This window comes from Podospora pseudoanserina, chromosome 2 (assembly GCF_035222485.1).
Source record: "Podospora pseudoanserina strain CBS 124.78 chromosome 2, whole genome shotgun sequence".
Taxonomy (NCBI): Eukaryota; Fungi; Ascomycota; class Sordariomycetes; order Sordariales; family Podosporaceae; genus Podospora; species Podospora pseudoanserina.
This window is the reverse complement of record NC_085921.1, coordinates 4,988,055-5,013,980: the sequence shown is the minus strand read 5'-3', so window position 1 is coordinate 5,013,980 and position 25,926 is coordinate 4,988,055. Positions and strand designations below refer to the sequence as shown.

The window sequence follows — 25,926 nt, the reverse complement described above, 5'->3', positions numbered from 1 at the left end:
CCCCAGTACACCTCGCTGTGTGATTCTGGAGACAAGCTTATATGGATCATCTGGAGATTGGAATTTTACCTCGTGGGCATACATAGGTACCTCAATTTCGACACTTCGAAGGATGGAGTGGTGATGGAAGCGCGGGATATGCATTTAGACACTGTATGCAATTAAACCAGTATCGAAGCCCCTGTTCCTGCACCATTCAGCCGGGACAGCCTTGGGTCTTCGCCCCACTTCCCCAGTTTCCCGTCCCTTGCTTCTAGAGCTCCAGCTGTCAGCAGCGGTCTGGACCACGACATCCCAACCCAAACAACCATCGCAGCTGGGTTGCTTGAACGCCATCACTATCCTCGTCGCACCATGTGCCCCAGTTAGCAGAAGAATCCTCCTATATTACAATCAGAGAGCACACCAAACCTCTTGGATACCCACGCCCGTATTCTTGTGGCACCATGGCGTCCGCTCTCCACGAAGTCACGCCGTTCTTGGTGATACTGATACTGATTGCTACCCTTGGGCCCCTCCAGTTTGGCTTTCACTTGGTAAGCTCTTTTGACGTTGTAAGCTACATCAAACCGAGTTACTGACCATTCTCATCATCTCCATAGGCTGAGCTCAACGCACCTGAAGATGTTATCACCTGCCAAAAGAAAAGCATTTCGGCGCTTCAGCAGCTGGCCTCCCTTGTTATTACCAAGAGTAGCTCATCCGACGATGTTGTGGACTGTATTCCCATGAGCCGTTCCGACTTTGCCGCCATCTCGGCCGTCTTCACCGTCGGCGGCCTTCTCGGCGCCCTCACATCCGGCCCTTTTACGTCGGCACGCGGGCGCAAGCTCCCCATGCAATTGACGGCCGCCTTTTACTTGCTTGGATCCATCGTCGAAACCTCTGCAGGCTCTGTTCCCATCATGATCATTGGTCGTTTTCTCACGGGTGTTGGGGCCGGTGCCAGCACTGTCATCGTTCCCTTGTACATCAGTGAAGTGGCACCACCAACACAGAGAGGTTTCTTTGGCGCCTTCACCCAAATCAGCATCAACGTCGGTATTTTGTTCACTCAAACTCTGGGCTTCTTCCTGAGTTATGGAAGTGCTTGGCGATGGATTATGGGCACCGGCGTTATCATTGCTCTTGCTCAAGGTCTTGGTTTGGCTCTTCTCCCCGAAAGCCCAGCTTGGACTGCTAGTGCCAAGGGCGACGTCACCCACGCTCGGCGTGTTCTGCAGCGCATTCGCGGCAGGGTTAGCAACATTGATGAGGAAGTGGAAAGTTGGGGCCAAGGGGCCAGCAAGCCAACTAGTGAGGAGGAAGCGCTGCTTGTCAGCAATGAAAGCACCTCGGCAGACGCCTCTGGACTCTTGACGCCATCAGCTGGTGTCCAGCACTCCCCTCGGGTACATCTTGGGTTTCTACAAGTCCTTCGTGATCCCTTCACCAGGCCCGCCATCATTGCGGTTGTAGGTATCATGTTCGCCCAGCAACTGTGCGGCATCAATTCCATCATCATGTACTCCGTTTCGCTGCTCAAGGACCTTCTCCCCATCAGCTCCGCTTTGCTCACCATCGTCATCTCCATCATCAACCTCGGCGTTACTATGGCTGCTTCTCCTCTTCCCGATCGTTTTGGACGCAAGACCTGCCTGCTGACTTCCATTATGGGACAAGGTACTAGCTCTTTAGCCCTGGCTCTTGCGATCCATTTCGACGTCAAGATCTTGTCTGCCATTGCCGTCTTATTTTTTGTGGCCTTCTTCGCTGTCGGCCTAGGCCCAGTCCCGTTCATCATGGCCTCTGAGCTCGTGGGCCCGGAGGCTGTGGGGGCGACGCAAAGCTGGGCTCTGGGTGCAAGCTACGTGGCTACCTTCCTCGTGGCGTACTTGTTCCCCATTGTCAACGCTGCGTTGAACGATGCGTTTGGTGGTGCCGGTTGGGTGTACTTTATCTTTGCAGGATTTGCCCTTCTATGGGCCGCATTTGTGAGCGGCCGTGTTCCCGAAACTCGCGGGCGGAAGGATGCAGACGAAGTCTGGGGCCGTACGAGAAGGGTCGACTGATTGGATGTAGCAATGGACCATAGGTATAGGTATGGCAAGCAAGTTGGGAGTTTGGAGTCTGGGCATTTAGTTTGCTTTATATCTGCAATTTTCCTTTTTTTCCCCGCTACCTAGACTAACATTTGAACAACTTTGTTACGATCTTTGGAACATGCGCTTGTTGCGGACCATTTGTTCAAGCAAGCCAACCCCAGCCTTGACACCATCGATGACAAGCAACTTCTTTCCAGCCTCTTCACCACGCCCTTCAGTGGCAACTGACCTGATGATGTCCTCCAGACCAGCCATTCCCGCGCAACCCATGACTACAGCCTGCACGCCACGGTCCAGCAGTCTCTTCGTAGCTTCGCATAGTTTTTGTCGAACCACGATAGGGTCAACGCCACCGTGGAAATCCCCAGCATTCAGACCAGTGGTCTCGACACCGGCAAATCTGCTGTTGCTGTTTTCACTTCCAACGAAGTGGTGCACGCCGTCAGACAGGTGCTTCTCCCAGAACTTCCCGGTCGTGACGATGCCCCAATTGTCTTGGTAGGGCAGCAGTGACAGCGACGTTACGATGCTCGCTTCAAAAATGCCCGTCACAGCAAGATGGGGCCAGTTTTCCTGGATGAGATGGACCAGAGGGTGCACGGAATAGCAAGCAACCAGTACGGCATCATATTCCTTGAGGATGCCCGTCTCTTGGAGGTTGCGCAGAACAACGTCTGCGCTCTGCTGCACGTCATCACCGTCGTTGATGGATGCTGGAGATGCTGGTGGTGCTGTGTAGGTGTAAATCTCGGTCGACTGGTTCTGCACTGTTAGAGATTTGGGCACGCGGTATACTCCATGAACATAGGTCAAGTGACATGCACATACCAAAGGTAGATTTATACCCCGAATGGCCTCCTCAACCCCATTGGTCATGGATGCAGAGGAGTTGGGGTTCAAGATCAGGATCTTGGTGGTGCGTCTAACAAAAGCGGTTGACATGGTGGCTGTGGTATCGTAATCTCTAGATATATCGAGATGGTTACCAAAGTCTAGATGAATTCGTAGAATGACAGCCCCGGCGAGATCTAGAGATTCGTGTTGAGTAAAATTTCCCATTTGGATCCAGAGAGAATGGGAGGGTCAAGTCAAATACATCACCTGCAGACGAAACGGTATATCTACTAGCCAACGACGGAAGCCGCCGACAATCGGTCCCTCCAATCGATGGAGAGGAGTGAGTGGTGCCAATGCGGGGTATCACGTGTGCCTCCTGATGAAGCGACCCCTGCTCCCCTGTCTGTCCTGTCATGGGCCAAGCCACAGTTGGATGCTGTGGGGCACCCCCTTCCTTGCTGGCGGCCAGTGCCAGCCTCACCGCAGCCAGACACCCGTGGACCTCCTGGCAGCCAACCCCACCATCAACGTCTCCGCCGCGCAAGCAACCAAGCATCATCAACACCGACTTGACCGACAGCTCCATTGCGCACCCCTTCCAGCTTTTTTGAGGACACACACCACCATCAAATTCGATTTCTCGGCTCATCCACAAAGTGCAGGAGAGTCAAGATGGCGAACGAAGCTCCAATAGGCAAGTTCAATTCCAGAAACCGCGTAGCCTGGTTGGCACTGCCAGTTGCTCGACGCCCAAGCTAGGCAGCTCGACATAGCTATCAACCATGATCCCTCGACTGACCACCATTCGCCTTTATTTTCACAGTTCTCGATGGCGGCACAGGCTTTCTCAAAGTCGGCTATGCCGCCCAGAATTTCCCCGAGTTCCAATACCCATCCATCGTCGGCCGGCCCATCCTGCGTACCGAGGAGCAAGGAGGCAGCGATATGGTTATCAAGGATATCATGTGTGGTGACGAGGCTGCTGCCGCCCGCACCATGCTGCAAGTTTCGTACCCAATGGAGAACGGTATCGTGAAGAAGTGGGACGACATGCAGCATCTCTGGGATTACACCTTTTACGAAAAAATGAAGGTTGATACCCGGGGCCGCAAGATCCTGCTCACCGAACCACCGCTCAACCCGCTGAGGAACAGGGAGCAGATGTGCCAGGTCATGTTTGAGCGCTACGAGTTTGGGGGGGTGTATGTGGCTATTCAAGCTGTTCTGGCGCTTTATGCTCAGGGTATGTTTATGTTTACCCCTGACTACGGCTTACGCACCATGCAAGGGGCTAGCTAACATGGGAGGGGGGAAATAGGTCTCAGCTCCGGTGTTGTTGTTGATTCCGGCGATGGCGTTACGCATATTGTTCCTGTCTACGAGTCCGTCGTCCTCAACCATCTCACGCGCCGCCTCGATGTTGCAGGTCGCGACGTTACCCGCAACCTGATTGCGCTGCTGACACGCCGAGGCTATGCCCTCAACCGTACCGCCGATTTCGAAACGGTCCGCCAGATGAAGGAGAAGCTCTGCTATGTCTCTTATGACCTCGAGCTGGATAAGCGATTGAGCGAAGACACGACGGTGTTGGTTGAAAGCTACACACTTCCTGACGGCCGTGTGATCCGTGTTGGATCCGAGAGATTCGAGGCCCCCGAGTGTCTGTTCCAGCCCCATCTCGTCGACTGCGACCAGCCGGGTATCGCCGAATTCCTGTTCAACACCATCCAAGCCGCCGATGTGGATGTCCGATCCTCCCTCTTCAAGGCTATTGTATTGTCGGGTGGCAGCAGCATGTACCCTGGTCTTCCCTCTCGCCTTGAGAAGGAGTTGAAGCAGCTTTGGCTCACAAGAGTGTTGCAAGGGAACCCGGAACGGTTGAACAAGTTCAAGGTCAGAATAGAAGACCCGCCGCGGAGAAGGCACATGGTTTTCTTGGGTGGTGCTGTGTTGGCCAACATTATGGCCGACAAGGACAGCATGTGGATTTCCAAGCAGGAGTGGGAGGAGCAAGGCACGAGAATCCTGGAGAAGCTCGGGCCGAGATAAGGGGTGTGGGAGGGCCCGACGGCATGGTTTTGTTGTGTATGGAGTAGCGAGCGTATTTTGCTTTTTCTATAAGGTCATGGTGAATGAAAAGGATGCATTTCTCTCCACAGCTAGCCTTGTCATTGGTGACGGAGTGACGCAAGACGGACAGGAGGTAGGTATGATGATTGCAGAAAAAGAAAGCTTATCAATCTCCCCCCCTCCCCGACTCTATCGACGCATCTGTTGGAAAATCAACCTCATGTCATCACCCGAACTTGAGCAGGAATTCCCCCAACATCTCCAAATTACCATCCGTCGCGTTGATTCTCGCATGGTGCCCCTGGCCATTTCTGTTGGCACCGGTGACGGGAGAAGCAGAGCAGGCAAATCTCGCTACGAAACTTGGACGCCCTCCAACCAAGGTCCTTTTCCCGGCCAGATCGCCAATTGGGTGCATTCTGCATCCCACGGTGGAGCGCAAACGGCACGCTGTCGGGTGGTATGTAGGTGTGTTTTCTGACCACTAACACCCCCAGTGGCCCCTGAAATTCAGGTGGAAATTCCCACTGCAGGATCGCGGGGAGATCACCGGGAAGTTGCTGACTCGTCTCGTCGGTCACAGGATCCCATCATGGGCTCCTCCTTGAAAAGGAGCGTGCAGGCCGGCTTTGAAGGTAGGTAGTGTCTCTTTCCTTTAGCATTATTAGCACCATCATATTTCGCCCCCCTTCTGTAGACGATATTTTGAACGAAAATGGGAAGCTGAAGCTGGGTCTCCTCTCTGATACCTACTCAGTGGCTATCCGACCTGTGAAGCCCAAGCTCCCCTTCTCTCCAGCTTCCTTCCCTGTTGCTTGTCAAAATTCCAGATAGGTGTCTTTTCAGTTGGTCACTGCGTCAAAAACAGTATTTTGACATTAATTTGGTTGTGTCCACTTCACTGTTCTCCATCCATGGGCCAGATATCTTAAGGCAGTCCAGAGCAGAAAGGTGGCATTGCTCGCCATGGACAATCGATATACCCCACTACAGAGGGCCCCAGTACATCAGCAGCAGCAGCATCAACATCAGCAACGGCAAAATAACCAGCAGCAGCAGCAGCAGCAACAACAACAACAACAACAACAACAACAACAACAACAACAACAACAACAACAACAACAACAACAACAACAACAACAACAACAGCGGCAGTTTCAACACTCACAGTACACTCCCTATGGCCAACAACAAAGCACTGTGGGCGGGGGCGGTTTTAGTGTTGCGAGGGCGGGAAGTGCTGCTGCTGCTGCTGTTGCTGCGCGGCGCGTGGTAGTCGCCAAGACCACCAATGGCGGCGTTGATCTCCCCAGGCCTGGTCTCACATCGCTGTCAGCCTCATCCTCATCTTCTTCAACGTCGTCGTCGACCGCCGCCTTTATGCACCCGCACCCCCACCATTATGCCCCTGCTGTTCCGAACCACCACAACCCGTCTTTTGCCGTTGCCAGCGCTGCTGGTGATATCAGATCAAACAATTTTGTCAACGCCATGAACCCGGCCCGAAATTTGAGAGCTGAAGTCAGCTACCAGCAACAGCAGCAGCAGCAAAGGACATCATCCTGTCAGTTTTCATCGGACCTTTGACAAAACACAAGACTAACACTTCACAATAGACCCAGGTGACCGGGGAGGACCCATCCAGTATCAGAGCAAAGTGCGAGTAACAGACAAGTACAAAGTCATTGGTTTCATTTCCAGTGGCACCTATGGCCGTGTCTACAAGGCTCATGGTCGCCATGGCCAACCAGGCGAGTTTGCCATCAAGAAGTTCAAGCCGGACAAGGAAGGCGAGCAGGTCACCTACACGGGCATCTCGCAATCCGCCGTGAGAGAAATGGCCCTCTGCTCCGAACTCAACCACGCCAACGTCATCAAGCTCATCGAAATCATCCTCGAGGACAAGTGCATATTCATGGTCTTTGAGTACGCCGAGCACGACTTATTGCAAATCATCCACCACCACACCCAGCAACCGCGGCACCCCATCCCGCCAAACACCATCAAGAGCATCATGTTCCAGCTCCTCAACGGCTGCCAATACCTGCACACCAACTGGGTCCTCCACCGTGATCTCAAACCAGCCAACATCATGGTCACGTCGTCGGGGGAGGTGAAAATTGGCGATCTCGGTCTCGCCCGCCTGTTCTACAAACCCCTCCACAGCTTGTTCTCGGGCGACAAAGTCGTAGTGACGATCTGGTATCGCGCTCCCGAGCTGCTGCTGGGAAGCAGGCACTACACGCCCGCGATCGACATGTGGGCCGTGGGCTGCATCTTTGCCGAGCTGCTCTCTCTCCGCCCCATCTTCAAGGGGGAGGAAGCAAAAATGGACTCGAAAAAGACGGTGCCGTTTCAGCGGAACCAGATGCAAAAGATTGTGGACGTCATGGGCCTGCCGACGAAGGAGCGGTGGCCGTTGCTGACGAGCATGCCCGAGTACTCGCAGCTGCCGTCGCTGTCACCGCCATTGGGAGGCGGTGGCGGTGGTGGGCATGGAGGTCACCACGGACATCACGGGTATGGTTCACACCATCATCACCAGTCCCACCACGGACGAGGCGGGAACAGCGCAGCCGCGAGCGTCTCCCACTTGGAAAAGTGGTACTACGGCACCATCAACCAGCAGATTTCGTCGACGGCGCAGGCCAATGGGGCGAGCTCGCTTTCGGTGCTCGGCGCGCAGGGGTACAACTTGCTGGCTGGGCTGCTGGAGTACGACCCGGAAAAGAGACTGACGGCTGCCAATGCGCTCCAGCACCCGTTCTTTGCCGAGAGCCCGGATCCGATCAATGCGAACTGCTTCGCGGGGGTCAAGATGGAATACCCTCATCGGAGGGTCAGTCAGGACGATAACGATATACGAACGGGGAGCCTGCCGGGGACCAAGAGAAGCGGGTTGCCGGATGATTCGCTGAGACCGGGAAAGAGAGTGAAGGAGAACTGATTTTTTTTCCACGGCTGGGCAATGATTATAGGGAGAGGAGGAGTCTGGAGTTGGTGGTGTTTCTGGGATAGGCATGACATCTATGGCATTTACGTTTGAGCGTTTATTCAGAGTTTATAGTGATATTCCGACCATCAAAGGCATTTTGTTGGTGTTTTTTGCTAGGGATACTCCTGATTGCTCTCAGGCTCTCAAAGTCGAGCCGACTCAGATAGTCACGCCCCATTCCTCGTCTCCTCCACCTCGCAGTACGCCTTGAAAGTGACAAACTCGTCCTCGTCTCCATCCGCCTCGCTCTCCAGCACGCATTCCGCTGTGGCGCCCACAAAATAGACATACCCCTCCTTGATCTCCTTCACAGTCGGCCCAACGCTAATCTTCCCCTTGCCGCCCGTGCAAATGATAATACTTGGCCCATCCAGCGGATCAAACGTAGCCTTTGACCCGTTCCCCCTGAGCACCGTCCTGACTACACTAAACTCCTCAATGGGGGGGTCGTACAGCTTGGCCTCGGAGCCAGAACTGTACGCCGCTCTGTTGAGCGTGACATAAGGGTAATCCACCGGCTCCATCTTTTGCTCCTCAATAGGCGCATAGTTGTACGTCAGCATGCCCACCAGGGTGTCGACGTCCTTGAACTTGGGGGTGAAGCCGGCGCGGACGACATTGTCGCTCGAGGCCATGCACTCGACAATGTCACCCGAGACATAAGCGTGGATGTCGTCTGCTTGAAGAAAGAGAGCCTCGCCGGGGGAGAGCTTGATAAAGTTGAGGAAGAACAAGACGAAGAGGCCGTAGTCGGACCCGAAGTGGCCGTGGAGGCGGGTTACGAGTTCGGAGAGGACAGAGCCAGAGGTGGAGGAGACGCCGCCGGCGGCAAACTCGGCGCCGTGGGAGGAGGCGGCCTCGACGAGGGATGAGGTTGCTTTTGCGAGGTCATCCTCCGAAGCAGACAAGACTGCGCCAAAGACTGTCTGAAGTGCCTTTTTGTTTTGGGTCTTGTCGTCGGGGTTCGCCTTGACGGTGTCAATGAAGGATTGGGCCTTGTCGTCGCCTACCAGTTGGCGCAAGGCAGGGACGTTTTCGAGGAAGTGCGAGATCTCAGCTAGTGGGCGGAAACCGCAAAACCCTTCAAAGGGAGTGATGGCAATGGCCATCTCGGGCTTGTGGTTGTCATCTGGGTAGTTCTTTGGGTCGCGGGCGTGGAGCTTCTCGGCAAGCTTCTTGTTGGGATGGGCCTGAATCGATAGAGCCTTGCCGATGGAGAGGATCTTGAAGAGAAAGGGAAGCTTGTTCTCATATTTGGATGCAACGCTCGAGGCTAGGAGGGCTTGGTTGTCTTGGACGAGATCGAGCAGGGTGCGGCCTGTGGTTAGGTCTTTGGAAGGGTTGGATGGATGTGTGCCCATCCAGAGCTATCGATGCCACTATTGTTAGCTCATCACCAACATCATCGTTGGACTCCCAGGAGGGCTTGAAAGTACTTCTGCATATGGCTTATCATCTTGAATGGTAAAACCGTCGGAAGGGGTTGCAGCTGCAAATCTGGCAGCAGCAGAGTCGCTACCCTTCTTCCCCCAGTCATAGGAGTTGGCCCCGCATTGGAGGCGTATCAAGGGGACCTGCATCGCGAACGACGGAGACAAGACAACAACGGAGGGGCAGGGATGGACCAAGATGGGGTGCTTGGACTAAGGTACCGGTAGCGGTGGTGAGGAGCAAAGCAGAGAACGGGCAGGTCAGAGCACACCTCCAACGCGCTTTTAGTTCAGATCAATGTTGGGTATTTATCAAATGTCGGGTACCTCCAGCGACTGTTCGAGGTGGGAGCTGCTGCACCCTTTAGCCCCTCGTTTTACGTCACCAAAGACATTGCTTGGGATCCCTCGTCGAGAGCCTTGAAGGTAAAGAGACAGTGCGGGGCCCTCAGCCCCGTCCTCCGTGTGGCTTTTGAGCAGAGTGGCCGAGAGATACAGCAGCCCCGCTTCATCGAATGACAGCTCTCTCACCGCCCAAACGCAATGGCTCATTCTGCCACCGCACATGGTCACGACCTTGTTCTCTGGCCAGTTGATACCTCGTCTTATTCCACCATTTGACATACTCCTCCGTGTTTGCTCCACGACCATCACGATTTGATGACCAATTTCTTGCTATCTTTGACTCATGAAACAGTAGCACACTTACGTACATTCTACATTGTGCGGCAGGTTGGAACAAACCAGCAAACTGACAACATCAAACCAACCAGGAGGCTGAACCCAAAGAGATTTTATAGACGCCAGGGCCGACGACGCTTCCGACTAATATGTAGGCTTGGCAGAACCCCTATATTGAGTAGTAGCTGATCTTTCTGGTGAGAACGTAGCACATACATAACAGCATCATTCACAATCGTAATTCTCACAGAAACGCAATCAACGCAGCATGTCTTCTCGGAACCGGAACTCGCGTGGGCCGAACCGGAACAGCGGCAGCACCCAAGGTGAAGAGGCCGCCATCTGGTCAAACATCAAAGAGGAGTTGCGCACCATGATTGAAGGAGTCAACAATAGCAACGATGAACTCAGAGGAATTCTAGCCCAGGAGAAGTACATTTCGAAATCCAAGTCGTCCAAAGACAGCAGTTCCATTGATATCGGCGCTGAAGAGGCCAAGCTGGATGCCCTGCTCCGCAGTGGCGTTAAGGGCGCCGACGTGTCGAAGCAGCAGATTGATTCTCTCATCGAAACCGTCACCATTCTGCGGGCCTTGGTGAAGGCTAAGGAGGACGCCGAGTCCCAGTCTGCCGGGACGTCGAGCTTAGGGGGCAGGGAACGACCCAGCGGATTGCTCTCTAGTGGGGCCAGATCAAGCTCTGCGAGAGGTTTGGGCCAAAGAGAAAAGGAAAGGGAGCGTGAAAAGGAGAGGGAACGTGAGAGAGAGAGGGAGAAGGACCGCGACAAAGATCCAGGATCTGTCTATGAATTTGATGGAGCTGGAGACTCGCCGGTTCCGTCTCCGGCTGGCAACCATACCCGGAAGCTGGGTGGGAGCGTTGGCGGGAGCGACAGGTCTGCCAACCGGGATAGTGTTCCCCCACGAGGAGATCGTGACACGCCAGGCAAGGCGGATAGCGTTCCCCCTGATGGCGGCTTGGGAACTGGAACGGCGCTGCAGCGAGCACGCAATGTGTTTCTACGAGGACAGGATGTGGTGTTCAAGCCCAAACCAACCACCAGTGCGGACAGCACCGAGTGGATGTTGGGAAAGGTGCAGCAAGTTCTAGGCGAGGGCAAGTCACGACGATACAAGGTGCAGGATGCTGATCCGGACCTCCCACCAGACCAGAGGGTTGAATATCGCACTAGTGCCAGCAGTATGATCCCCCTCCCCCCACCTGGGGCTGATCTTCCCGAGCTGGAGAAGGGAAAGACAGTGTTGGCGCTCTATCCAGATAGCACCATGTTTTACAAGGCTGAGGTCATGGGCGCGGAAGCGTCGACTGGAAAAGTAAGCTTGAGATTTGAGGGCGAGGAGAACAGCGTGACGTTGCAACTGGTGGACCGCCGATTTGTGGTGGATTTTCGAAATTGACTGTAGGAGAGAAGGTGCCGCTGTCTCTTCTACAATAGCAAAATACCTAAAGTAGTTGACAAGTTCTGCATCTGATAGATAATGGAAGATGATACCTCGTTGACCGTTGACATGGGTTCAGGGCTCCACACTTTCAGCGTTTGCAACCGAATGCACGGGCCGCTAATGGTTAGGCGCCAGCGCAGTGATTGGCTGGTTGTTTCAGGGGCCGTAAATTTTGGGTTGGCTGGCCTCTGGACTTTTGGAGCATCAAAGTTTCGAACCTGCAGGTGCTGCCTTCCCTGTCAGGGGATCATCCTCAGTGTTGGTGTCGGTGTTGAGCCTGAGGTAGGTTCTCGATCTTCTGAAGCACCTCAGTTTGTTTAGGTTCCCAACAGCCACCACCATCGCCGTTACTCTTGACCCCTAACACCGTTGTTCGTTTGCTTGTCGGCCATATCCGCTGTCGTTGCAACAGTGCTAACCATCCCTGGCCCCGATCTAAAAGTAATTAATTTTCCCAATTTCCGCTTTCGCGATTCAGACCCGCCAGCACCGTATCGCCCATCATCAAGTCTCCCTCTCCACGAATCCCCTCGGCCTGTCTCATCTGGCATCCGCCATAACAAGAACAACAGCGACAACAACAACAACAACAACAACAACAAAAATAACAACCACTCCGTCTTACCCCACTACTGTCCAGCCGTTTGCGCGTCTCTTACCTCAAATTATCAACACCAGACGCGACATATCGAAACCGACACCCACGCGACGCTCACGGCCGATATCACACACTTCCTAAGCGCGCAAGTATTACGAAAGTAGACCGCAAACATGGGCGCCGCCTTTTCCATGTCGAGCCTTTTTGGCAAACTGTTCGGGTCCAAGGAAGTGCGCATTCTCATGCTGGGTCTCGATGCCGCTGGCAAAACCACCATTCTCTACAAGCTCAAGCTCAACCAGACCATGACCACCATCCCCACAGTCGGCTTCAACGTGGAGACCTTTACCTACAAAAACATCAAGTTCAACATGTGGGACGTTGGTGGCCAGGACAAGATTAGGCCTTTGTGGAGGCATTACTACAGCGGTACGTTGCGCTAAACAGCTAGCTAGCGAGATGGGAAAGACGTGCTGATGATCAGAGAACAGGTACCCAGGGTCTGGTGTTCGTGGTAGACTCGTCAGATCACGCTCGTATCGACGAGGCGAGGACAGAACTCCATCGCATTATTAACGATCGTGAAATGGCGGATTGCTTGCTCCTGGTGTTTGCCAACAAGCAGGATGTTGACGGTGGTATGTGTTGGCCGCTTTCCCCTAATGCACCCGACGACGATAACTGACGCGGAAAACAGCCATGAAACCTAATGAAGTTACCGAGAAGCTCCAGCTCGCCAAACTCAAAGACAAGCTCTGGTTCGTGCAGCCTGCCATTGCCATCGATGGCGAGGGCTTGACCGAGGGCTTCGGCTGGTTATCGGATAATATCAAGAAGATGCCCAAGTATGGCGGGAAATGAGCCTTGTTCGACGCGGAGATGAAGCTGTACGGATCAGGCCCAGAGAGGGGTGCTGATGTGATCTCGACATGGCCCGGCTCAGCCTTCTTCCCACCCCCTGACCTCGAAGAGAGTACGGACCATTCAGAAGTATATGACGGCTTACGCAAACAAACGGACATCAGCTCAATTAATGAGGCCATGGTATCTTGTCAAGACGACACCCCATGAGAGCCTGGGGATGTTGAAGGAGCTGCACTTGTATCGGGAGGGAACGACATGAGCGGTCATGTGTGTCATAATCTGGCTTTTTTGTGTGTTGCGCGTTTTGGTTTTCGGTCGGTTCACTGCAAATACTCTCTCGCGCTCTCCTTGTATCATTTTTTGTAATGCCCAACAACAAAAGGGGGGTTTCTAGCTAGCCTTGTTTTCTCTCCTTTTTCTTCAGTTCTACCACTGCTTTTCCTTTTACACCATTTGCAACTCGTTATAAGAGCTACAAGAGGAGGAGGGGGGAGGAGAAGCGAAGCAATAGTTATACCCAGCTGCGATTCAAAGGGAGGAATGCGAAATGGATGGATGGATGGATGGTTTGACGGATGGGCGTGATGAATAAGAGTATAGGAGTAAGTAGGTCAATGGAGAAAATGATTGAACTTCATCACCTCTGTTGAAAACAGGACAGTAATGGTAAAACGAAACCAAAACACCCTAGCAGACCGGTCTCGACCTTTCGGGACTTAACTTTAAGGTTGCATGTCAATCTCATTCTTCTTTCGAGAAGCATTGGCATCCGGCTTCTTCTGTTCCCTTTGCCCATATTGTGTGATCGACACACTCTTCCTATTCCGGGTTTGGGAACGTTGGTGCTTGACATCCCCCGCATACGTTTCACCATTGGTACCTGCATGTTGAAAGGCTTGATCGACCAACACCCTATCCCAACTACCGAGTGGTATGCTTCTGTTCTCGCCAAGTCGACCTGCGCATTATCTCGATGGCCCTTTCTCATACTTTGTCTGATCGCCGGTATCTCTGCGGTCTGTGTTCACTAGGTCTGAAGTTCGTTATACTCATTTCATCTCGTGTCTTCCCGCTTTTTCCTCTGATGTTGCCCATCATGTCAGGATGCAGCTGTCTTCTATCACCTCTTCACTGTTGAACGTCGACTACTTTGGATTATGATACAAGCTGGAACTTGGCCATGGACGACCTTTCAATAAGCAACGCAACGTTCCCGTTCTTTTCAACCAATGACAACGATATCAGCATATCGACAAGGTCAAGAAACGGGACAGGATTTCCAGTTTTCTTCTTTGGGCCGGGAAAACTGCGATATGATGACCTCGGGTTCACCACTCGGGTGTCGGTGTGGGTGTTGTGCGGTGCTTCGCTGATGTTCTTGCTCTTGAGGATCTATTGCAAGTTTATACGGCATCGAAGGCTTCATACTGATGATTGGTTTGCCATTGGCGCTTGGGTACGGTCCAATTTACCTCTTCATGCCTGCTGCTGATATGCTGACAATGCTGACTGTAGTTGGCCTTGCTAGGCTCAACCATCACGACCAACATGGCCATCGACCTCGGCTACGGCAAGCACGTCTGGCAAATCCCCTTTGGAAACCTCAACGACATGTTCCTCATCGGGCAGATCACCGTCACACTCGCCATCTGCAGCCAAGCCTGGTCCAAGACCTCGTTTGCCATCTCGCTTCTCATGATCCACGATGGCATACACGGCAAGACCAGGGTGTTTATCTGGTTTGCCATTGTGAGCATGAACATGCTGTTTGGCGTGTCGGCCATGCTGTTTTGGGTTGGGTGCACGCCGCTGGAGAAGGCGTGGCATCCGTTCATGAGAGGGACTTGTTGGAGCCCGAATGTGGTTATCACTTATGGAATCTTTGCTAGTGGTATGCCTTCTTGGCCGGTCGGTCTTGAAGAACTGTCTGTGGTACTGACGCTGTGTTTCAGCTTACTCTGGTGTGATGGATCTGGTTCTGGCTATTATTCCCTGGAAGATTATCATGAACTTGCAGATGCAGACAAGAGAGAAGATTGGCGTGGCGTTGGCGATGAGTATGGGTGTTTTGTTGGTTCCCTATCTCCATTCTCGAGTCGTCATGAACTGACGCCTAGGTATTGATTGCAGTGCTGCCGCGTCAGCTTTCATCAAGTGTTCGTCACTGCCCGAGCTGGGAGGTCGTGATTTTCCACGTAAGTTCCCTCTTGTCCCAAGGCGTTGGAAGGGGAAGATTGACGTGTCGATAGACGACGGGGTCACACTCGTGATATGGGGTAATGCCGAGGCAGCAGTCACCATCATGGCCGCATCAGTGCCAATGCTTCGTGCATTGGTACGAACTGTCAGGCCTTCGCGACGAAGGAACTATTACTCAAGCTACAGTCGTTCGAGACGGACTGAGCGGTCGTCCAGGAGGGTTTACTACAACAAACCAAGGCGAGACTTGGTGACCATGACTGAGTCGACATGGACAGGTGGATCGAGCAGCAGAACGTATACTTAGTGAGTTAATGCGGTAGGTATTGGTCTCAACGGTTTAGATATATAGGCGTCAACGGCGTACCCATAGAGTTCAGGTCGGGTTCGTTTTGTCAGTTCGAGGTTTATAAGAACGTCGACTTGATTTTCGTTACGAAAGAAGCGCCGTGTGTCTATTACGACCGATGATTGGTCGTCTGTGTGCTGATTCCTGTCGTACATAAAAGCAAAACCGAGGCAGGTGATAGTGGTTAGTTCCATGTGAACTGGACTCACCGTTTTGAAGATGCTGTCTGCTATCATCAGCGTTCTCAGAGAAACTGGTTAGCGCTGCAAAACCGTCGAGTTCCCCACCCACACATGCCCAGAGTCTGGGGGGAACGGAGTAGCGAACCCGCCAAGCAAGACGGTGTTTTGCGGGGAAGTGGGACCCTTCAACGAAGAACAAAGCCATGTCGCGCCTCGAATAACTTTTCTTCCAGAGCATGAACGTGGGCGCGTGTCGAAGCTCTCCAACTTTCCCCACATCCTCGCGTACCTTTCCCTCCTGGGGCAAGTGGTCGAATACCTGTCGCTTACACACTCTACTACATACGACCACAAGATGCCTCGGTATCTTCTCAGCTTGTCAGCTTCCCCTCACCTTTGGCATCGACAAACAAGGGTTCCAAAGGGGTCCGCGTTGCCTAAACTGGTATAGCAGCATGGGCGGTCCAGAACATTTTAATTGTATACATTGCTGTAGATCACTGTCAAGATGTAGATGTTGAACTTTCGGCCGTTTTATACCACGCCAAATTTTGGATTCCTCTCATTACCTATCATCGGGAATAGCAAACAAAATGGCCTCTTTCGCTCTCACCGCGGCAGGTGTGGCGGCAGGCTCGGCCTACCTCAACGCCCGTCTCTCGCTCTCCCACGATCTCCTTTTTGCCCGCATTGCCGGTTCATCCGTCATCAACATCATCAAGGCCGTCCGGTCCGGAAAGATCAACTTTTTCTACGTTCTCGAGAAGCAGGCACTCGACACCTCGTCTGCCAACCGCCCGTTCATGCTCTTTGAAGGCCGATCGTGGACTTACAAGGAGACATATGACAATGTTTTGCAGTGGGGCACCTGGCTTCGGGAGGTGAAGGGAGTCAAGAAGGGGGATGTTGTCGTCTTGAACTACCAGAACTCGGCCACGTTCATGATTCTGTGGTTTTCCATCTGGAGTGTCGGGGCGAAGCCGGCTTTCATCAACTACAACCTGCGGGATCAGGCTTTGACACATTGCTTGAAGGAGAGTACAGCAAGGCTGGCGTTGGTTGATCCTCATGTGGCTGATGCGCTGACGGACGATGTAAGAAAGAAGATGGCGGGCATGGAGTTTATCGTTACGGGAGATGATGCTCAACGGGAGGTTCAGAGGGTACGGGGGACGAGAGGCGATGATGAGCTGAGGAAGGAAGACGACTATGTCGCCATGGCTATCTTGATCTACACCAGTGGGACGACAGGCATGCCCAAGCCTGCTGTGGTCAGTTGGGCCAAGATCTTTACCGCCATCGGCCTGTGTTCCAAGGGTACTGGGATGAAGAAGGACGACGTCTTCTACACGGTAAGGCACCCACTTCTCTCTTTTTCTGTAGACTTGGCCCACTGTACTAACCCAAGTCATAGTGCATGCCTCTCTATCACAGCTCTGCCTCGTGTCTGGGTGTCTGCAGCGTCTTGTTTACTGGAGCAACGCTCTCCATCGGCAGGAAGTTTTCTACAAAGACGTTCTGGAAAGAGGTGCGCGAGACCAAGTCTACCATTATCCAGTATGTGGGCGAGACATGCCGATACCTGACGGTTGCTCCACCGGAGATCGACCCCGTTACTGGAGAGAACCTGGACAAGAAGCACCATGTCCGAGTCGCCTTCGGTAACGGACTTCGGCCAGATGTCTGGGATAAGTTTAAGGAGAGGTTTGCTATAGATGTAAGTTCTCTTGAATTCTCCCAGATGCCAACAACCAGCTGACAGGCCGCTAGACAATTTATGAGTTTTATGCGGCAACTGAAGGAGCGCTAGGGCTTTGGAACCTGAGCCGTAATGCGTTTGGCAAAGGCGCCATCGGCCGATATGGTGCCCTTTCCACGCTCTTCCTCGGGCTTCGTTCAGCCATTGTCAAGATTGACGATGAGACAGAGGAGCCCTGGCGAGATCCCCAGACTGGATTCTGCCAGCGCGTGAAGAGCGGCGATGTGGGCGAGTTCTTGGTCAGCTTGCCTGCTGACGACGTCAACAAGAGATTCCAGGGGTATTTTGGCAACCAGAAGGCGACAAACTCCAAGATCATGAGGGACGTCTTTAAAAAGGGGGACGCATGGTGAGTCCCTGAGCCCCCTGATCCTTTTTGTTTACATGGTATTGACCAATATGACCACAGGTTTCGGTCTGGAGACGTGCTCCGCTGGGACTCGGATGGCATGATCTTCTTCTCCGACCGTATCGGCGATACTTTCCGTTGGAAGAGTGAAAATGTGTCCACCGCCGAGGTATCACAGGCGATGGGACTTCATCCCAATGTTCTGGAATCCAACGTCTACGGTGTCCAACTACCGAACCACGACGGTCGAGCAGGCTGTGCAGCCATTGCCTTTGACAGTCCAAATCCGAGCCGTGAGCTGATGGCTAGCTTGGCCAAACATGCGCGGGAAAAGCTACCCCGTTATGCGGTGCCTCTGTTCCTGAGAGTGGTCAAGGGCGTTGGTGAGCAGACAACAGGCACGAATAAGCAACAGAAGCATCATTTAAGGCAACAGAGTGTCAACCCGAGCAAGGTTCAGGGCGATGCTCTCTTTTGGTTGAAGGGGGACACATATGAGCCATTTGGGGAGACACAGTGGAAGGAACTGGAGGGTGGAAGGGTGAAGCTGTAATTATTCACGACTGGTTAGCTAGATTTCTCAATCTCAGGGTGAGGTATCTGAGTGACGACGTTTGGTATGAGCTACTGCTTGGCTCCGTATTTTACTGTCTCCTCAGGTAAGTCTTTGACGTCAATCGCAGTCGGGGAAGTTAGAGCATGCATGAAACTAATGCAGTGGCACACAGACATCTTTGATCGTCTATCAGCTTCATTCGTGTCAATATATGCGAAGCAGTGGATGAACAACCTCGCTATGAATGGTCCAGACTACGCCACACTGCAACCTAACCACAAGAGCTTGCTACGAGTTATGTTCGCATTGATAATCCTTTCATTGAGAATGGCGGGTAGGATTCGTCACTGTGCATGCGTTCTATATCACATCCCCATAAAGAGTGACTTGCAGTCCGATATTCGGGAGCTTTGTTCCCATATAAATCCGAGGTTCTCCTCAACAGTACTGATGTCTTGATTCAGACTCTGGACTTTCCACTGAAAGTAACATCATTGTGTATTCCCGAGCTTCGACACCTCCATCCAAAATGACCACAACCGGGACTGGACAGCAGAGCGCATCCGCGTCTGACCCAACGAGCGATGGACGAACATTTCAAGACCCCAAAAGTATGTTCTCCTCATTGCTCGTTTTTCAACTGGTGGGCTGACATGTAAATGGAGAGTATCTGTTGCCAAATGATAAGCAGGAAAAGGAACGCCTCGGTAAGACAGCTACAGTCGTCGAAGAACCAGCTGGTCGATCAATCAGCTGATATGACAGGTTTCAGATAATCAATACATTTTGATCACCAAACTTCTGGACGGGAACCTCGCCTGGGCACCAATCAACGAGCCCCAGAATGTGCTTGACGTTTGCACAGGCACTGGAATATGGGCAATCCATTTCGGCAAGGCCCCGTTGACTTGATCTAGTCAAAAGACCATGCTATCTAACTACCAACTTGCTTCCAGCAAAACAACACCCAGCTACCCGCGTCACCGGCATAGACATCGACAGCATCACCCCCGCCATCACTCCCGTCCCCTCCAACTGCACCTTTCAAAGCAACATTGACGCCCAAGACGGCCCCTGGTCCTTCACCCCGGACACCAAATTCGACTTTGTCCACTTCCGCATGATCCTCAGCTGCTTCACCCAGCCCACGCAGGTCTTCCGATCCGTCTACGAGAACCTCGCCCCCGGAGGCTACGTCGAGATTCAAGACCTCTGCGTCGAGATCCACTCCCCAGACGGCTCCGCCTCGGGCACGTCGTTTGAAAAGATTGTTGATCTGTTCAACCAGGGTTCCCTCAAGTCTGGTATCAGCATGACCAAGTCCAAAAACTACAAGAAGTGGCTTCAGGAGATTGGATTTGTGGATGTGGAGGAGCGGCTGGCGGAGCCGGGCTTGCCGACGACGGGATGGCATGAGAATGAGAGGGATAGGGAGATTGGCGAGATGGGGAGTGTCTCGATTCAGACATTCATCCGAAAGGGAATGCCGGCTTATTTGAGGGCTGCGGGGTTGGACGAGGCTGGTCTCCAGGAGCTGACGGAGAAGGCGGTGGCCGAGTTGAAGAGTGGTGAGGTGAGGGCGTATTATCCTTTGTGAGTACTTACCCACCCAAGCTCAACGAGCTTCAAAAGGCGCTAATCTGATGTGTCTTTACAGCTATGTCGTTTATGGCAGGAAGCCTTTGGATTGAGTTCAGCCAGGTGGTTGCTGATGACTGAAGTGGGATGTATTTTCAGGGCTGATCTACCGATCCCACAGTTGATAATTCGGTCACACTGCTGTGCCTTTCAAGAACATGAAGGTCTAACGGCAATGAGAGTGGAGTGATGCCTAGGACGCAAAGAAAGAGTGGAACACCTTTTCCAAAAAAACAATTATATTGGACCAGCCAGTTCCACCCTCCAGGGATGCATCGGAATAAAACCCAAGACTCCTTTTACGTCTATCCAGAATTATCCTCTATATATTCGCTCATTCTTAAACCTCCTGGCCGTAGGTAGGCTTCCGCTCTGACTGTAGACTCCAACAAAAGAAAGAGAAATCTCACTTGTTCGTTGACTCCAAAGCAACGCAGGACTTCTTTGCTTACTTTCTCGCAGCCGGTCTGGATGGCAAAGTGGTTTTGTTGGGAGTGGAAGTCTTGCCGGGAGTAGGAGTGGCAGTCTTGCCGGGAGTAGGAGTCTTGCCGGGAGTAGGAGTAGGAGTTTTGCCGGGAGTAGGAGTAGAAGTCTTGCCGGGAGTAGGAGTAGGAGTCTTGCCGGGAGTAGGAATAGGAGTCTTGCCGGGAGTAGGAATAGGAGTCTTGCCGGGAGTAGGAATAGGAGTCTTGCCGGGAGTAGAAGTAGGAGTCTTGCCGGGAGTAGGAGTAGGAGTCTTGCCGGGAGTAGGAGTAGGAGTCTTGCCGGGAGTAGGAGTCTTGCCGGGCGTAGCAGTTTGACCAGGGGTAGCAGTCTTTCCGGGAGTCGCACCCTTGACAGGGGCGGCGCCCTTCGTGCCCTTTGCTGGAGTAGAAGCCGCCTTACTAGGAGGGCTGTGGCTTTTCCACAAAGCAAACTTCTTGAGCAGGTGGCTTCGAGCTGTGGCAATATCCGCCTTTACTTGTTTAGCAGTTGCGGGTGCTGTCTTGGTCCTCTTGGTACCGCTATCCTTCTTCAGTGCGCCGGCCGGCCTCTTCTTTTCTTGTGTCTTGCCCGACTTGGTCTTCTCGGTATCCATTTTTCTAATCTTGCGATTGGATCGGGAAGTTCGGGTCCCTAGTGGCGCATGTTGTTAGCCAGCTAAACTTTGACTTCATCTTTTGCCTTTTCTCATATCAAGACCCAAGATACTACCTAGATAGGTAGGTAGTCTTACATATTTCATTATGTTTCGCCTCATCCCGGCGGTACAGTTTGGCAATATCGCCATACTTGAATCTGCGGTTGTCACCAGGGAAATGGGAAGTGAGAAGCGCGCCGTCATGTGTGATTGCTGCCCAGTCTTCCTGCTTGGAGGCGCATACATTGTTGGCCGGGTCCAGGATCTTGTGAGCATGCGTCGGTCCAGAGTAGTGCGGTGCTCGGTACACCTGTTGCAAAGGCAATGCCAAATCAGTTTCTTCATACGCAGCATATTGTTGAGAGGGGCTATGATATTTACCTCAACGTCGCCGACTTGGCGAGGGGTATTCAATGGAAGCTCGTAAAACTTGCGCTTGTCAACTAAAGCTCGGTTAGCAAACAGGAACACGGCGGGTAGGCAAGGCTCTTGCAATCTTCTTCCAGCTGGGCCCATGTTTGGGCATTGATACGCCCACGGAGGGTGTAAGTGTCAGTGGGGTCTTCCCAGTCTGAATTCCAAACAGCCCATCCGAAGCAGTTGCATGTGGGGTCTCTGACACTGTCGCCGACAATTTGATAAGGAGGCTCGGTAGCGACGGCACATGATTGGAAAGTATTTCGCATCATCTGGTGAAAGTTGTCCCGTGTTTCGGCTTCCGTCTGTGTGATATCAGTAGCCATGGCAAGGGATTCTGGAGGTGGAAGGGGTTGATTTGAGGATATTGTTTGCTGGAGTAGGTAGAAACTTGGTGTATAAGGCGGTAGCTAGGTATACAAAAGAAAACTGAACTGATATGAACTGAAGCTTGTAAAATCAGAAACAACTTCAGAGGGAGTTTTACACCATATATATAGCTGCTTTCAACACTAAGAGCGCATCATTCAGGCCAGCAACTACCTTAACAAGATGAATTCTCTCTACGGGCTGACAGTCTAAAACCGTTGGTTGCCCGTACGAAGGTGAGCACGTATCGCTGATGACCACAGGTTGAAACAAGAAAGCCGGTGCTGAAGTTGGCCTTGCGGTCTTCGCCGCTCATCCATTCTTGGTGACCAGGATAATAATCTAGCGCGGATTAAAAGACCTCTCTGACGGGAAAGTTTCAAGAGGTGTGTTGAAACAGGGCAATGTAGGTACCTTATCCCCATGGAGAACACTTTCCATAGTGAACAAGAGCCAACTTGAGTCCCCTTGGCTTTTAACATTACCTAGACAATACATAAATAGGTACTCGCACTCACAGCTTTACGAGCATGTATCCAAACGTCCGAGTATTCAAAACAAGGCGATACGGCGCTGTGATGCAGTTGTTGAGCTTTTCCTGTATTTCTGCGGTGTGAGGCGGCCACCAGCCAACTCGAAAAAAAGTCCAATTTAGCCCCATTCAGTCATCAAACGCCGCCGTGATGATAGATATCCAGGATTGTCCAACAATCCAAGGTGTAGGAGGTGTGTTTGGCCATAATCAAGTGAATTGTCCGAGGCTACAAAGTCATGTGCCGTGCTAAAAATAGCCTCCAGTGCACACAAGCTTACCTACCTACTTCAACAATCACATATGAGCCGCAAAGCCTCTCTTTTTAGACATCCAACAATCCACCGTCAATTTCATCGCTAGATACTCGCACGCTACATATCTTACCCATCCCTCAGTTCCAGGTTGCTTACGGGAAGCGCCATGACCTTCTTCGAGCATTGCGATCTAGACCAGCGGTTCACTTTGAGCAAGTCCAGCTGGACACCAAGAGGCCAATATGCCTTGGTTTTCGACTTTGACCAGCGGCGCGCTATCAAATTATACATGAACGAGGATACCAGTGATGAGGATGTCGTATTCAAAATCATGGCGAAATTTGTCGACAGTGGAGCCATACGATCGGATTCGGTCTGGATCCAGGTCAGCCCTGACGGCAATGAACTCATCGATCAAGGTTCCGAAGTCGAAGAGGATTATACCATGATTCCGTGCTATTGGACAAGGGACCAGTTCCCCCCGGCCCTACCCTCAGTCCGCCGTTCCGACCTTGTTGAGCTGGACCGACTCGGACTTCAGGTCGACCGCGTAGCCTACGATATCCCCGAAGGTCATACGAAAGAGGCGACTTTCAAGTATCTTGTCTATGAAAACAACATTGGGGCCTTTTGGGAGGAAGTCAACTGCATCATTGGCATGCACTCTCGCGGTACTCACCCGAACATTGTGTCGTTTGATCGCCTCGTCACCGAGACAGTCAAGGGTGTTGAGAAGATCGTTGGTTTTACCACCGAATTCATACCAGGTGGCACTCTCGACGATTCCAAGACACGGCTATTCAAATTGAAATACTTGCACCAGCTGATAGAGGTTAGTCTGGCCCTGCTCAGGGATATGGACCCGTCGATACTGACATTCACATTTTCCTAATAGACAGTCGACTTCTTGAATCTTGAATTGGGGGTGGTCCACGGCGATGTCTTGTCATGGAACCTCCTCATTGACGAGAGAACTGATAACATTTTGCTCTTCGACTTCAACTCAGCGTTTCCTCTTGGCGAGAAGCCAGAAATCAGCGATGTTGACCTCGTCGTTGTTGCCATGTTCGACGTTATCACACGGAGTCTCGGCGACGTATTCGACGGTGAGAGCCCGTATGAGATAGATGGAGTCCAACTTCTAGCTGCCGATCTCTGGGAAAAGGACCCAGAAGTGAATCTCGACGCTGATGTCTTCGAGTTTCTCCGGGTCCTCAAGGCATGGGTCGAACGCCGTAAAGCTGCCGAGGAGGATCCGGAGACAGAAGAGGTGGCCCGAAACCCTGTTGAATGGCCGGAACTGCCCGACCCCCCATTGGTTGACTGTTCTGGTGTCATGGAACCGAGAGAGTCTGAGATGCGGCAGAGGTTGATTATGGCTGGCCAACCGTACATGGCATGGCAGCGCCCCTCCTCTCATGACTTGAGTTTACCAGAGAATAAAGGCAAAGTTCTCCTTGCGACTGGGGAATTTGTCTAAGACAAGGTAGCTATCTTGAGTGACTAATAAGCACACGTTAATGGAATTAGTTGCCGGAAAGAGATGCCGATTTCGGAGGGGAAGCATGGTGTTGCATCTATCCAGCCAACTGATGGTCTCAAAGTGTGAGTATTCTCGGTATCGCGGACCCTTCCGGGCAGTAGATTGCAGGAAGGTGCAACTCTTCGTCGCATTAGTATTTATAGCAACCTAAAGATTAAATCGCTGTTGTGGTTCCTGGAAACGGGAGCGGGTATATTGACCGCTTAATTGTATTGGCAAAGGGTTCGCCCAAAATCAGCGTCGTCGTTGCAACGGCAATATAGACGGCATACAACAGCTTACCCCAGAGCAGCAAATGCGATTGGTTCAACCTCCCTTCTAGGTGCGATCTGGACCAAACTCTACACAAAAAGCAGACCAGAAAATAAACAAGAACCCAACGACCAGGTTATACCGGCTCGTTTAGTGCTCTCTGAGTGCCTCATTATAGAAACAAGAGTGCCTTGTTGACTGAATGCGGATGCTCCGTGAAATATAATTCAATATGTCAAGTCAGCTTGTTTACCATTGCCAAGATGTCCGCTTCCATACCCCAGCTTGACGGCCTGCAGTCTTGTTGTTTGCACGAACTATAAGAGTCTTGAGAAGCGTGGCATCGTGAGGTAAGGATAAGCAAGTCTCGAGATACCCACCAAACTCTTCTTTTTTCCCGTCACTCACAATGCTTTCCAACGTTGTTCTTGTCCTCGGTCTCGCCGCCAGGTAGGCTTCCACCCCTCAAGCCTTCGAGTACTGTACTGTACCCGTTGCTAACCACAACATAGCGGCATTCTCGGTCAAATTACCCTGACACCATCCACCGTCAGGACTGGTCGGCCTGGTCTTCCAACAGAAACACAGACTGTGACGGCTACTGTCACCAAGACCGAGACCGATGTCAAGACCACAACAGCGACAGCGACGTCAACACTCACCCTTCCCGCTCCTCCAGCTTCCACCGTCAGTGTTACTGTCGTCCGCACCATCACCACTGTCAGCACCACGACGGCAACTGCCACCCGCACCATCACAAGCGCCACCACTGCTGTATCGACCGTCAAGCAAACCATCACCGCCACTGTGACGCAAACCTCGACTTCGACTCTCACCAAGCCGTGTGGTGCGGCCTGCCCCACGATCACCCAGACGGCCACGGCGTGCAGAAGCTGCTTCGTCCCTCAGTGCACCACCACGTCCGTTCTGACCCGTCCTTGCGGATGTGACGGTCCTCTTCCCACGGCGGCCATTTCGTTCCCTTGCTCTGATCCCAACGCGTGCAACAACATCGGGTGCACCACTGTGTATGCCATTCAGACCGCCAGGTGCTAGATTGGACGTTGGTAGGGATGGGGAAATAGAAAATGGGGTGTAGTTACAGACCTAAAAAAATGAAGAAATCATTTATCAGCATGTTGAATCGAGCAATCTGTCTAGTGAGAGTTTCTTGTCGTGTCCCATGTCATTGTAGTAGGGGATGCCGTCCTCTTTGACAATGGTTAAAATGTTAAGAGCCAAGGAGTCTTGAACTCGAGGAGAGCGACAAGCCTGTCGCCGGTAGCTCGATGAGACCTGCAAGGTAGCTTGAAGATATTTTGTGGGAAGGCGGGGTCGCAAGTAAATTTAGAACATTTAAGCGCTGGGGTCCAGAACATGGCT

At 52.4% G+C, this 25,926-nt stretch overlaps 13 protein-coding genes across 13 annotated transcripts; 10 read left to right on the top strand and 3 right to left on the bottom strand.

The window, feature by feature from the left end:
- The first annotated feature begins 73 nt into the window (after nt 1–73).
- HGT20 (Bifunctional purine biosynthesis protein PurH) lies at nt 74–3,068 on the top strand. Its single transcript, XM_062945094.1, has 2 exons — nt 74–536; nt 603–3,068. The coding sequence occupies exons 1-2, from the start codon at nt 447–449 to the stop codon at nt 2,049–2,051; spliced, it is 1,539 nt and encodes a 512-aa protein (XP_062803986.1). The 5' UTR covers nt 74–446; the 3' UTR covers nt 2,052–3,068.
- On the bottom strand, nt 2,089–3,308 carry DCG1. Its single transcript, XM_062945095.1, has 2 exons — nt 2,913–3,308; nt 2,089–2,840 (listed from the first exon to the last, which is right to left on the bottom strand). The coding sequence occupies exons 1-2, from the start codon at nt 3,141–3,143 to the stop codon at nt 2,187–2,189; spliced, it is 885 nt and encodes a 294-aa protein (XP_062803985.1). The 5' UTR covers nt 3,144–3,308; the 3' UTR covers nt 2,089–2,186.
- A 285-nt stretch (nt 3,309–3,593) lies between these two features.
- On the top strand, nt 3,594–4,970 carry ARP2_1 (Actin-related protein 2; the record flags this gene model as incomplete). The annotated part of the gene is made up of 3 exons (XM_062945096.1): nt 3,594–3,615; nt 3,745–4,164; nt 4,240–4,970. 3 exons carry the CDS (start codon nt 3,594–3,596, stop codon nt 4,968–4,970), a joined length of 1,173 nt encoding a protein of 390 aa, XP_062803984.1.
- Nucleotides 4,971–6,331: 1,361 nt separating this feature from the next.
- On the top strand, nt 6,332–8,128 carry SSN3 (cyclin-dependent protein kinase). The gene is made up of 2 exons (XM_062945097.1): nt 6,332–6,555; nt 6,608–8,128. The coding sequence occupies exons 1-2, from the start codon at nt 6,372–6,374 to the stop codon at nt 7,936–7,938; spliced, it is 1,515 nt and encodes a 504-aa protein (XP_062803983.1). The 5' UTR covers nt 6,332–6,371; the 3' UTR covers nt 7,939–8,128.
- Nucleotides 8,002–9,814, bottom strand: PMI1 (Mannose-6-phosphate isomerase). The gene is made up of 2 exons (XM_062945098.1): nt 9,423–9,814; nt 8,002–9,353 (listed from the first exon to the last, which is right to left on the bottom strand). Exons 1-2 carry the CDS (start codon nt 9,564–9,566, stop codon nt 8,154–8,156), a joined length of 1,344 nt encoding a protein of 447 aa, XP_062803982.1. The 5' UTR covers nt 9,567–9,814; the 3' UTR covers nt 8,002–8,153.
- Nucleotides 9,815–10,365: 551 nt separating this feature from the next.
- Nucleotides 10,366–11,514, top strand: QC764_213960 (uncharacterized protein; the record flags this gene model as incomplete). Its single annotated transcript, XM_062945099.1, has 1 exon — nt 10,366–11,514. The coding sequence occupies one exon, from the start codon at nt 10,366–10,368 to the stop codon at nt 11,512–11,514; it is 1,149 nt and encodes a 382-aa protein (XP_062803981.1).
- An 816-nt stretch (nt 11,515–12,330) lies between these two features.
- Nucleotides 12,331–13,018, top strand: ARF51F (ADP-ribosylation factor 6; the record flags this gene model as incomplete). The annotated part of the gene is made up of 3 exons (XM_062945100.1): nt 12,331–12,586; nt 12,649–12,795; nt 12,855–13,018. 3 exons carry the CDS (start codon nt 12,331–12,333, stop codon nt 13,016–13,018), a joined length of 567 nt encoding a protein of 188 aa, XP_062803980.1.
- Nucleotides 13,019–14,201: 1,183 nt separating this feature from the next.
- QC764_213980 (uncharacterized protein) lies at nt 14,202–15,664 on the top strand (the record flags this gene model as incomplete). The annotated part of the gene is made up of 5 exons (XM_062945101.1): nt 14,202–14,477; nt 14,537–14,912; nt 14,974–15,091; nt 15,152–15,216; nt 15,271–15,664. The coding sequence occupies 5 exons, from the start codon at nt 14,202–14,204 to the stop codon at nt 15,525–15,527; spliced, it is 1,092 nt and encodes a 363-aa protein (XP_062803979.1). The 3' UTR covers nt 15,528–15,664.
- Nucleotides 15,665–15,948: 284 nt separating this feature from the next.
- FAT1_1 (long-chain fatty acid transporter fat1) lies at nt 15,949–18,412 on the top strand (the record flags this gene model as incomplete). The annotated part of the gene is made up of 4 exons (XM_062945102.1): nt 15,949–17,103; nt 17,166–17,468; nt 17,522–17,859; nt 17,920–18,412. The coding sequence occupies exons 1-4, from the start codon at nt 16,345–16,347 to the stop codon at nt 18,410–18,412; spliced, it is 1,893 nt and encodes a 630-aa protein (XP_062803978.1). The 5' UTR covers nt 15,949–16,344.
- A 532-nt stretch (nt 18,413–18,944) lies between these two features.
- Nucleotides 18,945–20,371, top strand: QC764_214000 (uncharacterized protein; the record flags this gene model as incomplete). Its single annotated transcript, XM_062945103.1, has 4 exons — nt 18,945–19,026; nt 19,081–19,122; nt 19,372–20,008; nt 20,073–20,371. The coding sequence occupies 4 exons, from the start codon at nt 18,945–18,947 to the stop codon at nt 20,104–20,106; spliced, it is 795 nt and encodes a 264-aa protein (XP_062803977.1). The 3' UTR covers nt 20,107–20,371.
- Nucleotides 20,372–20,501: 130 nt separating this feature from the next.
- QC764_214005 (uncharacterized protein) lies at nt 20,502–21,689 on the bottom strand (the record flags this gene model as incomplete). The annotated part of the gene is made up of 4 exons (XM_062945104.1): nt 20,502–20,698; nt 20,837–21,169; nt 21,270–21,483; nt 21,555–21,689. The coding sequence occupies 4 exons, from the start codon at nt 21,687–21,689 to the stop codon at nt 20,502–20,504; spliced, it is 879 nt and encodes a 292-aa protein (XP_062803976.1).
- A 1,112-nt stretch (nt 21,690–22,801) lies between these two features.
- Nucleotides 22,802–24,228, top strand: QC764_214010 (uncharacterized protein; the record flags this gene model as incomplete). The annotated part of the gene is made up of 2 exons (XM_062945105.1): nt 22,802–23,580; nt 23,644–24,228. The coding sequence occupies exons 1-2, from the start codon at nt 22,915–22,917 to the stop codon at nt 24,226–24,228; spliced, it is 1,251 nt and encodes a 416-aa protein (XP_062803975.1). The 5' UTR covers nt 22,802–22,914.
- Nucleotides 24,229–24,952: 724 nt separating this feature from the next.
- Nucleotides 24,953–25,705, top strand: QC764_214020 (uncharacterized protein; the record flags this gene model as incomplete). The annotated part of the gene is made up of 2 exons (XM_062945106.1): nt 24,953–24,993; nt 25,056–25,705. The coding sequence occupies 2 exons, from the start codon at nt 24,953–24,955 to the stop codon at nt 25,597–25,599; spliced, it is 585 nt and encodes a 194-aa protein (XP_062803974.1). The 3' UTR covers nt 25,600–25,705.
- Nucleotides 25,706–25,926: the final 221 nt, after the last annotated feature.

Excerpts from the sequence above, each read along its gene's own strand:
- DCG1 (XM_062945095.1), bottom strand. The coding sequence starts at position 3,143 with ATGGGAAATTTTACTCAACACGAATCTCTAGATCTCGCCGGGGCTGTC. Across the intron at positions 2,841-2,912 it reads GGGGTATAAATCTACCTTTG|TCGACCGAGATTTACACCTA; the intron begins GTATGTGCATGT and ends GTGCAGAACCAG.
- PMI1 (XM_062945098.1), bottom strand. The coding sequence starts at position 9,566 with ATGCAGGTCCCCTTGATACGCCTCCAATGCGGGGCCAACTCCTATGAC. Across the intron at positions 9,354-9,422 it reads ATGATAAGCCATATGCAGAA|CTCTGGATGGGCACACATCC; the intron begins GTACTTTCAAGC and ends TGGCATCGATAG.
- SSN3 (XM_062945097.1), top strand. The coding sequence starts at position 6,372 with ATGCACCCGCACCCCCACCATTATGCCCCTGCTGTTCCGAACCACCAC. Across the intron at positions 6,556-6,607 it reads GCAGCAAAGGACATCATCCT|ACCCAGGTGACCGGGGAGGA; the intron begins GTCAGTTTTCAT and ends ACTTCACAATAG.
- HGT20 (XM_062945094.1), top strand. The coding sequence starts at position 447 with ATGGCGTCCGCTCTCCACGAAGTCACGCCGTTCTTGGTGATACTGATA. Across the intron at positions 537-602 it reads TCCAGTTTGGCTTTCACTTG|GCTGAGCTCAACGCACCTGA; the intron begins GTAAGCTCTTTT and ends TCATCTCCATAG.